Genomic DNA, 13223 nt, shown 5'->3' with positions numbered 1-13223 from the left:
TATATATATATATATATATATATATAAATGATAGAGGACATGTAACTCAATTTTTAAACTTAATAAATAATTATTTTTTCTATGCTTATCTATTTTTAACTAAACCTGTTTTTTCAATACTGTTTATGTTTTTTTTTTTTCTCTTTTAGTCCTATTTATTTCTTTTTTCTCTGAGAGAAAATCTTAAAAACTAAAAGAAAATAATAAACTAGTTTATGTAAAAAAGGAGAGGCTGATTACTAAAAAACTAAAACCAATTTATTTAAAAGAAAAAATATATTTAAATAATGATAATCATAATAAACAAAATTGAGATTAATATAGTAGTACGGACTATAATGATATCGTAATTGAACTCTAATAGTTCGTTTCGTTCATTATCCATACTTCATTATTTATTTCATTTTACCTTTCCTTTTTTTTTTGTTCTAGTTTATTAAAAAGTAAACATTTTCTCTGTTTTTAGTATGAAACTCACACGACATTTTCTTATACTTCTCTATTATATCCTATCTAAGATCATATTAAATATTGTTATTAACTTCGATGTCTTAATTATACTAACACATTATTAAGAGAAAATACTTATGTATTTTGTGGAATGAAAAAGTTATTTTCATCGTCGTTTTTCTTTTGAAAAATGTAGAAAGAGAACGTATTACTACACGTTGGGTATAAAATTGGTTGATTTTTATGATAAATATTTTAGAAAATATATGGATAATAATAATAAAATGTTAAGGTAATGGGCAGCACATGGTTTTTGTATTTAATTAAAATTGTTGTTTTAATAGGAAAATAGAGATGTCGGTATACTATAAAATCTGGAAGGGTGTGTTGTTGTGGTTGATAACAGAACCACTTGTGCTTTCCATGATACACACAATCACCATCACAAAATACAACTATTTATCAAACACCAACTTCATTAATCATTCTAATACATACATTCGTATAGTCATAGTTCTGTCACTTCACTTGAATATACCTGTGTGAGACCAATGCAAAATCGGTTAGTTATACACTTTCTTCTCATCTCTCTTTAATCATTACATATAATAAATAGGGTCTCATATGTGTGGCTATTCATCAAATTCATTGCAAATTTAAATTTAATTATTTTATTTAATCATCAATAGATAATTGGTCACTTCTTTTGTATGTAAATTTTAAATCTATATCATGAGTTTAAGAAGAGCTTTTGCACTCTTTCAACTAACAATAATATAGAACATTTTTAGATTAACTAATAGTTTTAAAAGTTTTTTTATATTAAAAATCTTATACAATATATATATATATATATATATAGTTTGCTAATTTGGTTTTTTAGTTAGTATATTAAACCAAGTTTTAGATTAAAAAGAAGTTTCTGTTAAAAAAAACAAACTTTAAATCAAGAGTATTTTAATAATTTCAAAATTTAATTTAAACTAAGAAAATAAAAAGTATCGTCTTTGTCCTTTTTAATTTATTTTTCATTTTAAAAAATAATTATCTTTTATTTTACTTTTTATTTTAAAAAACAATTATTTTTAAAAAAATTATATAATAAAATGTAATAATTACTTTATAAATAAACACTTTTTATTTTACTTTTTTAATTAAATTTTAAAATTATTAAAATATCATTAGATTTACTGTTAGATTTTTTTAACAAAGGACTTTTTTTTTGTAATCTAAATATATATATATATATATATATATATATATATATATATATATATATAAAAGTTAGTGTAAACATTATTTTTAGGATTGAATTAACTTTATAGTTTCTTTTTTTTAATGTGGTATTTGAGTATAACCATAAGAGATATTTTTAACAAAATTTGTTTTTCGTTGGATTAATAGTTACATTCGTTAATTAAACCACGCAAGGTAGTTTTATATATATTCAAGATATATTCAATATATGTATATGGGAAAATATATTTTGATGAGTTCAGTTTTTAGTTTATTTTTTAAAATTTTTTATATAAATGAAAAATGTCCCATCAACTTACAAATAAAACTAAATTATAATATTTATACAAAACCTACATTATGAATTAATGAATGGTTTTTTTCTGGTAATTATATGTTTGGAAGTTAACATGGATGTTTATCGAGGAAGCGTGAGGATGGAGGGTGGGTCCTGTGAGGAAATATTATTTAATTTACCGAGGAAACGTGAGTGAGAAATTGCAGGCATGTTTGTGAGGAAGCAAAAGAAATCAAACATAGAGGCAGTTATACTGTTTGATGAAAAGTGATTGAAAAAAAAGATATTTTGATGGTTTGGAGGAGATGAGCCATGAAGGAATGAAGATGCACATGGCATTGCCTGAAACTATCTGGTGTTACAGAAGTGGAAATGTTGGAGCCATGTTTGTGTGCCGACATGGATTTTGGGAATTTGTCATTCTGTCAATTCTGTCAACTCATTTGTCTTTCTTTAACTTTTACAGTCACTCATAAATAACTGATAAAAAATCCCACAAACTCCATTTCACACACCGAAATATGAATAGAGTATGGTTCTCATTCCTCCAAGTCTCTTCTTTACCATCTCTACTCTCTTCTTCATACATCAAAGAGAGATAATTCATGATTAAGGAATAGACAAATGGCTTCATTTTCAAACAAATTTCACAACATCTAATCATCTATCACACCATATACACAATTTAAATAATCAAAATGTTTTTTTTTTCTAAAAGAATGTTTATAGTGTGAGGCTGATTCTTTTATGTCAATAAAAAAATTACCTCCGCCATAAGATTATTAGATCAATTTAATTCAATGGATAAATTAAGTCTCATTGTTTTATAAAAAATCTGATTCATCGTTTGAGTTATTAATCAGATATAAATTTAATGTAATTAAGAATATTTGTGGAATTAATATAAATTATGATTAAGAGATGATAAAGTGGTATTTTGATTTGTGGTAAGTAAAAATTCATTATCATTTGTATAAATATGTGGTCATTGACATATATTTATGATCATTGATTGCTACATTTAATATTAGAATGATCAAACTCTTTTTAACTTAAACATTAAAGTAACTTTTTGTAGGTATCATCTTAATGGTTGTGGATCAAATAAATATTATATTAAACTAAAAGAAGTAGAGAATTTAATAGGTAAGGGAGAGAAGGAAATTTTGAACCAAACCACTTTGAGGCTATTAGTACTCAACTAGTTAGCTAGAAATATTATGACACCCATTATAGGACTGAACAAACACATATAAATTCACATGGTCACCACAAGAAATATGACGAGTAACATTATGGTAGAAAAAACTTTAGACGACTAGTTGCATCTGAGGGATAGAAGAAGCTTCACACGACTAGTTGGACTTGAGGGAGATGATGAGGAACCTAGAGAAACAAATGGATAAATGAAAACAGATATGAGAGAGATGATAAGGAACCTCGATTGCCTTGGTCAATGTAAGACAAGAGAAGGACGAGTCTCTTAAGTCATTGACCAATTCAATTTGGTTGCCCTGCAAATAAAAAATCTTAATCCTAATGTGGTTACGCATCACATGATCACGACCCTACATTTCATTAGCACACTTCGTTGAATGCTCCCAAAACGAAAATCCTAAAAGAAACTTTGATTGCAAATCTCCTTCCTCCGTTTATGAAAGTCACTCCTCCCAATGTGAATGGTAACAAACAATAACTAAACACACTAAAGAAAAACACAATATACCAGTTACAAATGTATCACAAAAGTTATACGGGTTAGCATTATGACCGTTCGGCCACGAGAATGGGACAGTCGAATTGTCACAAACCCAAAGAAACCTTAATCACAACCTATAATCAAGCTTACAGGAAAGTCTTACTTATTAGGATTGTCATTACAACTCTGTTAACCATAAGTTTATTTCAAAATCTATAAATACAAGTTTGAGATAAAGAAGTAGGTGGTTGAAGTTATTGTGAATTTAAGATTTTACTTTGATAATTGATTGGCCAAATTACTGATTTGAGCGTCGAAGTTTATTTGACAGGTAGTCGTTCTAGAGTTTAGAATTCAGACATAAAAAACATAGAAAAATTTGACTAAGGATACCTGAGATAACATTATATGTTTATGAAAAAAGTTTGAATGAGTGTGATAATTGTGATTCTCGATTTCTATTCCAAACCATATATATATATATATATATATATATATATATATATATATATATATATATATATATATATATATATATATATATAAATTGTAAAAGATCGTGTTGAGTCAAATAGTTAGAAAAATATGAAACTGTTGACTTCTTGATTAATTTTAGAAATTAGTTTGGCTTTGGCGACCAATTTAATAATAAATAAATAAAAACAGTAAATTACTTTAGCCAAGAATTTAGAAGCGAAATGTTTAAGAAAATTGAATTCAAGAAAACTCAAGAAAATGATTAAAAAATATTGGTGGATAAAATATACACAAGCAACGCAAGATTTCGTTCGATTTTCGAGAAGTTTTTGTTATAAGTAAATGCAAAAATTGATAGATATTAGGGAGGCATTTGGGTGGCCCCGACCAGATATAAAGGTTGTCTATATAGTTGCAAGATACGCTTGAAATTACTAGTGCAAGATGCAAACGACTGAATCGCATTAATTCAACGCTATAAATAAGTTGAAACGAAAATTGCAAACACAAATGTTGTTTCCGAAAATAGGATTCCTTTGATGTTAGCCGTGTGTCAGCCGTGTGTCAGCCGTGTGAAAAAGTAACAGGATTGTGTTGCCACATAATAAATTGCTGAAAGAAAAAGTGATTCTGATTGGTGAGAAAGTGTGATCAAGATGGTCAACATTGAGAGAGAAAAGTTGACGGTGAGTCACACTTCCTATTCCTATATTTTTCTTTTTTCTTTTTAAAGAAATTAAAAGCTTATCAGTAAATTTTAATGATTGACTTTATTTACAGTTTATAGTAATAATATAAGTATTCTTACCGATTTCAGTAACTTCAAAATAATCTGATTATTTTTCTTTTATATATTTTAAAATATCTAACCTAAAATCGAAATTCCTTTTTAATCTGATTATTTTTTAATCATGCACTCACCAAAAGTACAGGAGTACAGGGTACGTTTCCTTCATTTTTACAAACTAATAAGGAAACGGGGGAAACTGGTGGGGTAGGAGATATGCAGGTCGACCGACTTGTTACCCATACAGGATCTTTTCAATTCTTGAATGTTTCTTTACTTTTGTGTACTCTTCAAATGAAGTAAGTTCGCATGTTCCATATTGTTATACTTTAAATGGAAAAGGAAAAAAAAAAAAAAAAAAAAGAGAGGCAGACAGTAGATATATTTTCTCTGATGGAGCCACGAGCCGCGTGGTCTTCTCTTCAGCATACATAGGCTTTCAATCATCTAAGTCTCCTTCACATTAATCTTCATTCACAATAATTGATACACTTGTTGCCTATAAATTACCACCTTCTCCACCAATTCCCATACCACATTCAATCGGAGCTTTGTTTACTCATACGTACTATTCTTCTTCTGTAAGTAACCCCTCCTTCTTCTTCTTTTTTTCTACTTCAACTTTCTTTTCTAATTACTATGTCACTTATATAACAAGTTTCTGTCATTCACGTGTTTAAATTCTCGCTCAGCATGTTAGTGTCAAATTATTTAATTATTTGCATGACATATATCTGAAACTCTAGACGTCGTCATGCATGTAAAAACATTTATTTTTTTACCAGCTTTTCGTTACAATTCATCGTAGGGTGTACTTGGGTATCACATGCTCCTTAGAACTTGTCTGCAGAACCTCTGACATTAATGCAGCAGTCCGGCACATCTGATTCAACTTGCAATGTTAGCTAAAGTAGAAAGTTATAGGTCTCAGCTGATATATAGCTTCTAATTATAAATCCTCAACCAAATATCTAATTTACCTACTACCTCAGCTTGGTTAAATCTTCAACCTGACCTACACTTAATAAAACTTTTAAATTCAAAAGTCAACGGACGGAGCAACAATTCTTGACTTTCTACGTCTGTCCGATAAATCTACTTAGATGGGACTGTCAATTGACTAACTTAGAAGTAAGACGTATCTGATGTGTGTATTCGTAGATATGGTGTGTGAAAAAAAGAACAAAGTTTTCTTACTTCATCTGCAAAAAGTTATGTTCTTTTTGACCGATTAACACTTTTCATCATTATCATTGTCTTGTTCTTACAAGGAATAATATATTTTGGGCATTGATAAAGAGTGGTCCATTACCATGGGTTATCTGGTTTATATATATAAACAAACCCAAGCGGAGTGAGCAATAATATATATTTGATAAAAACAGACATTTCCACTTAGCCAAAAATTTAACATGTTATGGAAAAATCCGAATCCATTGATTATAAACACAAAGAGAGAGAGGTTTGATGTTACCGTGCCTTGTCCAAGCTTCTTTTTAACGCTTCCATAGCTTAGATACAAAATACACCTGTCTCAAATTTTGCTATCCACAAGCCACCATACATTAAATATTAGTTTGTTTCGTTGTAGTTGCCTCTTTTGGAAATTGGACCATGCAAATCAGAAAACATGGCTTGAAAAGCCAAGTTGTTAAAAGGGTTTTATTTCTTTAAATTTGTTCGAGAAGTTTAATTTTGTCAAACCTACAGATATTTTTTTAAGGAGAGGGTAGATTCTAGGATGAAATCTTAGTTATAAAAATAACTCATTTATATATAGTAATATAAAATCTAACTAAAAGAATGTAATTAAGATCCTTGGATGATGACGGTAGAACCCTGCAATTACTTTTTAAATGCAAGGAATCTTGTACCGTCCTAGCATCACCACTTAATTGAGCATATGCTCATTTGAATTGAATATATTCCTAGGTATTTCTTTTTTTAAATAAAGAATTTTTTTAGTCTGAAGAAAGACAGACAGAGAAACATATTCATTAATGATTGAAAGAGTATGAAAAAGATGTGTGAAAGCAATAAAAGAAGAAGAAAAATTGTGCATAAAATAGGAGATGTTAAAAAAATATGTGAACCCAGTAAAGTAAATAAATAGTTATTGCAAGTGTTTATACTAATATATATAAAAAATATATATGAAATTGTATTACATTTATTAATGACGAAAAACACAATCCTCCAAATAGACTTGAATTGGTCCATCAGGGTTACAACAAATTAATTGATGATCCTAAATATGATTATATCCGTGGGTTAGAATTTGGCAGTGTGAAAGAGAAGATATAAGAATAAAGTAAATGAATGGATCTGTCTGAAGAAAAAGACATGAAGCTTTGCTTTGTCTCCAAAGTGTAAAGCGTTTTGATCGAAGGCGAAATAAACAGAAAACTAGAAAGCAACCAAAAATCACCTGTCTTTATCTGTTTTTGGTGTTCATCAGAGAAAGCTTCCACTCGTTTGCTTTTTCTTTTGACATCCCTTCCTCACCTTTTTTCTATCAGAATGGACTCCGTTTCGGACCCACCCTTTCACGAAGCGTACAAGATCCTATTTGACAAGACCCGAAACACCATTCAAGAGAATAATGGGTTTGATACCGATCTCCTGGTGGCCGCCGAGGAATGCGAGCTTCCGGTCATCGATCTCAGTTGCTTAGAGAACAGTGACGAGACTGTGAGGGAAGAGTGCAAGTCCCACATTGCTAGGGCTTCACAGGAGTGGGGTTTCTTCCAGGTGGTGAACCATGGTATTTCCAGTCATATTTTCAGCAGGTTGAGATGTGAGCAAGAGAAAGTCTTCAGGCAACCCTTTGAAAAGAAGACCAAAGAAGACAAGTTCTTGAACTTCTCCGCCGGAAGCTACCGTTGGGGAGCACCCACTGCCACATGCATTAGACAGTTATCTTGGTCGGAAGCTTTTCATATTCCTCTTACTGATATACTTGGATCATCTGGATCAAACTCTCTCAGGTACGTCTCTTCACTCACTACTCACTTCTATAAGCCATTCATTCATCATTCTTACCGTCCTTACGCCCAATATCAATCCAATTATGTAAATTTCACTTTTCGCAGAAGCTGTTCTATACAGGTTTAATTCATAGTAATATACAGTATGCAGTTAATCGGGTTTGAAAACAATACGAGATATTTGATATTTATTTTGCCAAGAGTACTTTAGAACACTACATCCCGAAATTCTTTTATGGGTGAAAAAAATCTGTGTGAACGAATGAATTTTTTAAGGATTGTGACTACACATGTTGTTTAATTCTATTTTTAGATTTTTCATAAACAAAGCTGAAATTTTCATTTGGCCTTTTTGAAACCCGTCTTAAAAGTGTCATTCTCAAAGAGAGAAGAAGATCTTCTATTAGCGTTTCACCGAGCAAAGCAAAGCAAAGCCCAGATTGTAGATGTTTTGTCAACTTCTTCCGCCACCGCCATCACATAGGGCTCCCTTAAAGCTGTTCAGTTCTGTCATGTGTTGACTAGCTTTATTTCTGTTCTTAATCAGTTCCATGCATTTTTTATAATTATCTACAATGTAAATCCACATGACGCAGACATTGCTTTCTTCCTTGCCGCGAACTTGTTCACACAATTTTGGTATATGTGCACATGGTTGCTACTTTTATGGTTCCCCTGACCAACACATTCCGTAGTGTCTCACGTGAATGTTGCCAATCAGCTGTAGCCGAAAACTCTACAGTCATGAAAGACTGACGACAGCATTCCACCTAAATTCTTGACTACTATATATATACTATGTAAGATATATATATATACCCCACAAACAAAGAAAAAGATGAATTAAAACAATACTATGTAAGATATATTGTTATACGGTCATACTTTTAACATTCAGAGTGTAATAAATGAACTAAGCCTGATTAATGAATTGATTTGGATGAACATATGTTTGCAGTTGGACAATTGAACAGTATGCTACAACAGTTTCGAGGCTTGCACAAACATTAGCCGACATACTTGCGGAGAAAATGGGTCACAGGTCAAGTTTCTTTAAGGAGAACTGTTTGCCCAACACATGCTATCTTCGACTGAATCGATATCCTCCGTGCCCTACTGCTTTTGGGATTCACGGTCTGATGCCACACACCGATAGTGACTTTCTCACCATACTATATCAGGATCAGGTTGGGGGTCTGCAGTTGGTCAAAGACAGAAAATGGATCGCAGTTAAACCGAACCCCGATGCTCTTATAATCAACATCGGCGACTTGTTCCAGGTATTTTCTTAATTATTCTCGTACAGTTTTGATATTGTTTGGTCTCGACTGAACGTTACTGGTGTGTGTATAGGCATGGAGCAACGGGGTGTACAAGAGCGTTGAGCATCGCGTTATGACCAACCCGAAACTAGAGAGGTTCTCTATGGCGTATTTCTTGTGCCCTTCAAATGACACAGTGATAGAGAGTTGCAGAGAGCCTTCTATTTACAGGAAATTCAGCTTTCGTGAGTATAGAAAACAAGTTGGGGATGATGTTCAGAAGTTGGGTTCCAAAATCGGCCTGCCCAGGTTTCTCACACATGAAGGAAGTTCGAACATAGGAAGCACATAATTATGAAAGATATTGTAGGTTACGTTACTGAATATAAGAGTGAAGAAGGTTGAAGAGAGGGAGATGAACGTAGGTTTGGGTTAGCAATAAAAATTTTGCAGAGTGTGTCAGCATGGTAGCTGGTTTCAGTCTGCATGCATGTTTGATGCTGTCTCATTATGTCTGCTACCTGTAATATATATATATACCAAAATTACAATTTCTATTTATCTTACGTGCTTACTACAGAGGGAGCCATGTATTCAAATTCCGAAAATCATACGTGTTTATAAACCAAATACGTATTTCTTTTGCATTATTAATAACATCTTTCTTTTGAAATACTGCATGTAAAAGTTGGTGGACAGATATTATGCAATACAACCATGGAGCTGGGTAGGTAGCTGTTTTGGGGAGTTACTGAAAGGACAATATAATATAATTTCGAGAACTCTTTTTAACAATAAGAAGATACGTATTTTTTTTATTGGGATATATATTTTTATTGGTATGTTTGAATTTATTTTTTAAAAAATATTTGAAACGGACATCATAAACTGTCACGTATGTGTTGTTAAAGGGTTGTCAAAAAAAATTGTTAAAAGAGACTTTTTATTTACTAATTAGAATTTAAGTTTTGTATTCTTCATAAGGCTATTCCCATAATCCCTAGGATTATCATTCTGGTGTCTCTAGGTTTCAGAATCAGCTTCACAAAAAAAAAAAAAAGAAATCCATATTTTTTTTATCACTAATATATATGTTATATCGATATATAATCCATATTTAATGTTGTTTTATTTTAGAAAGTTAAATTGTTATGTTGCTCTAATTATACAGATATAATAATACAAGATAAAAAAAATTAAATATTTAATATAAATAATTTTTTAATAGAAATTCAACTAAAAATACTTAAATTTGTGATAAATTTTTAAAAAACTAAAGTGTTTTTTAATTTTCAACGGAGGGACACGTAAATAATGATAGTGCAAAATAAAAATTAATGATAAAATCAAATATTATACACTCAATTAAAAAAATATAAGAATAGAAAGATTTTTTTTAACAAAAATTAAATTAAAAGAACTTAAAATTTAATTAAATATTTTGATAAACATCTGCAAGTTAATACGTGCTATTCGTTATTTCAATAACATAACTTAGTAATTGGATATGAATTTTACGGATAAAGTTTTAAGGATATTTTTATCGATAAAATTTCAAAAAAAGATAAAAGTTTAAGTTGCACTGATTTAAATTTTATTTATTTTAATTTTTTGAATAAATTAATTCCAACTTTTTCCATCTAAAATTCCTAGTCTAGATAGAGCAATACAATTTCTATTATTATAAAAATTTAATTTATACTTAAAAATGTTTTTCATTGAACATCATTGATTTAAATATATTTAATGTAAGAGAAAAAACATAAATGTGAGAAGGTAGGAAAGAAATTTAAGTTCATATTTTTTAATATTAAAATTATACAATTTAAATAATAAAAATACTCTCAGCAGTATTCAAATTTCAACTTATTCTAAAACTATTTGCCAAAATAGCATATTTCATAATCGAATTACTCTCTTAAGTAGTTGTTATCCTACCTGAACATATACTCATTTAATATAATTTTTAGAGCTATCAAAACGGGTAACCCAGCTCGATCCAGCCCGGCCCACCACGGGTTGGTCACTTAGTGAGCCAACTCAACCCGGCTCATTTATTAGCGAGCCAGAAAAACTTGAACCCGGCCCAACCCACCACGGGTTGGTGGGTAAACGGGTTGGCTCACTAGCCCATTTAATTAGATTTTCTTAAATAAAAAAAATACAAACTCTCTGTAATTTAAATTTAAACAATTTTCACTTCCAAAAAATTATGTTAAAGACAATTAAAAATAATAATAAAAAGTACAATATAATCTGAATGTCATTAAAAAACAAACACAAAAAAACATACAAATAAGTTTCTTATATTCATGATTTTTTGTTCTTCTTGTAACCCTTGACCCTTGTTCTTGTTGTTTCCAAATTCACTAATAAAGATTTTCCTAATATCAGAACAATTCCGACAATCAATAAAAAAATATTAGTAAAAAGAAAGAGAACTCGTACTCAACACCAACAACAAAAAATTAATAGTTTAATCTGTAACATAATTTCTCAAATTCAAAGATATCAAAAAGAGCTTGTTCAAATAATATATACTCAAATTGTTTAAATAAAATGAACAAAATCTGATACAAGCATGTTAGAACATGAAAAAATCATTCCATGTCTTCAAAACCCCCAAAACAAAAAACAAATTCGCAAACCTCTATTTTTGTCATTATAGGATTTTTGAAAAAAAAAAGAAAGAGAAGTGAGAAAACAAAAATGTGGAGAAAAGAGAAGAAAAAAGGAAGGGTGTTTTACATGCTCCTTGAAGAATTTCAGTGAGAGCATCGTCAAATGAGAGCAAGTACTGTGAGAGCAGAGATTACTTTTTTAGTATAATGAGTGAAGAAAGTATTTTATTTTTTAGGGTTTCATAAATAAAATGATAAATTAAAAAAATAAAATTAGGTAGGTGAGTTGGTGGGCCAACCCGGCTCACCACGGGTTCAACCCGCATGAGCCGGGTCTAAATGAGTCGGGTTGAAATCTGACCTGCATATAAGTGGGTTGTATTTTTCAAACTCAATCCGGCCCGAACCCGTGACGGACCGGATTGGCTCGCGGGTTGTGACCCATTTTGACGGCTCTAATAATTTTCATCATTCTTAATACAGAAAAGTTTGAGAGTTTGACATTTAAATTGATATATTATATTTGAATATTCACACTATTAGTTTTGAAACTTCACTCGGAGTCTTTACTTTCTAAAATGTTCAAAAGTTTATTAAAAAATCTAAATATAATTGCAATAATTTTGAAAGATAGGACAGGAAGAAAAAAGTGCTATAAAAAGTTGGTTTACATTGAATATCTTGCTCATTAAATTCTACAAAATATGTTCTTTAAATGAGTGGTCTCAACACAAAAATATATACTAAGTAGTTTTTGTATAACATATGTTATGAAAAAGTAAAGTAGTATGTTTTAAGGACAATTTTGTTTTATCCTTAATAAGGTCTATTTGTATATATGTTAAAGAAAAAGGTTAGGATGCAAAACGTATTGTATGACTAAGAGATTTTAATGTGTCACTAAATATTGACAATATCTTTTTTAATTTATGTATTTATTTTGTCCTTTTATTTATGGGTGATTATTTGACATTGCTATATAAGAACTTGATACAGCAATCATATAAGCACACATGTACTATAAAATGAAGTCATCCATTGAATATTACTAATTTTAAGCATTTATTATTTTCTTATTTACTCTCAAAAAAATATTTTTTTACTTGCTTAAATGTCAGAGAATATTTTTCGTATCAAAATCAACATGACCTACAAAGTTATTTTCAGACGTAGAAATATATCAAATCCAAACCTGGTGATAAAGAAAACAAAGACAACTGCCATTAATTTGCCTTAAACCTCTTAATTTTACTTTTGAAATTGAGAATTTTATAGTAATACATACAAAGGTGGATTTTCATTTTAGTTGTACAAAAGGAATTGGATTATTGCTTCATTTTATAGGACCGGCCCAATAAGATGATTTTAAAGACGGGGGTTACTCCCTGTACCTCCCCAATTCTAAC

General features: G+C 30.1%; 1 protein-coding gene across 2 annotated transcripts; it reads left to right on the top strand.

Moving 5' to 3' along the window:
- The first annotated feature begins 5332 nt into the window (after nt 1-5332).
- LOC106776560 (gibberellin 2-beta-dioxygenase 8) lies at nt 5333-9844 on the top strand. 2 transcript variants are annotated; one of them, XM_022775638.1, is made up of 4 exons: nt 5333-5528; nt 7467-7934; nt 8893-9214; nt 9288-9844. In XM_022775638.1, exons 2-4 carry the CDS (start codon nt 7468-7470, stop codon nt 9546-9548), a joined length of 1050 nt encoding a protein of 349 aa, XP_022631359.1. In that variant the 5' UTR covers nt 5333-5528; nt 7467; the 3' UTR covers nt 9549-9844. The 2 variants fall into 2 exon arrangements, with proteins under 2 accessions (XP_022631359.1, XP_014519528.1); XM_014664042.2 differs by lacking the exon at nt 5333-5528 and having other exon boundaries at nt 7218-7934.
- The last annotated feature ends 3379 nt before the right edge of the window (nt 9845-13223 follow it).

This window comes from Vigna radiata, chromosome 11 (assembly GCF_000741045.1).
Source record: "Vigna radiata var. radiata cultivar VC1973A chromosome 11, Vradiata_ver6, whole genome shotgun sequence".
NCBI classification, from domain to species: domain Eukaryota; kingdom Viridiplantae; phylum Streptophyta; class Magnoliopsida; order Fabales; family Fabaceae; genus Vigna; species Vigna radiata.
The sequence above is the reverse complement of the archived record's forward strand: the minus strand, read 5'-3'. Positions and strand labels throughout refer to the sequence as shown.

Coding starts and splice junctions, on each gene's coding strand:
- LOC106776560 (XM_022775638.1), top strand. CDS start 7,468: ATGGACTCCGTTTCGGACCCACCCTTTCACGAAGCGTACAAGATCCTA. Junction 7,935..8,892: donor TCTGGATCAAACTCTCTCAG/GTACGTCTCTTC, acceptor ATATGTTTGCAG/TTGGACAATTGAACAGTATG. Junction 9,215..9,287: donor ACATCGGCGACTTGTTCCAG/GTATTTTCTTAA, acceptor GTGTGTGTATAG/GCATGGAGCAACGGGGTGTA.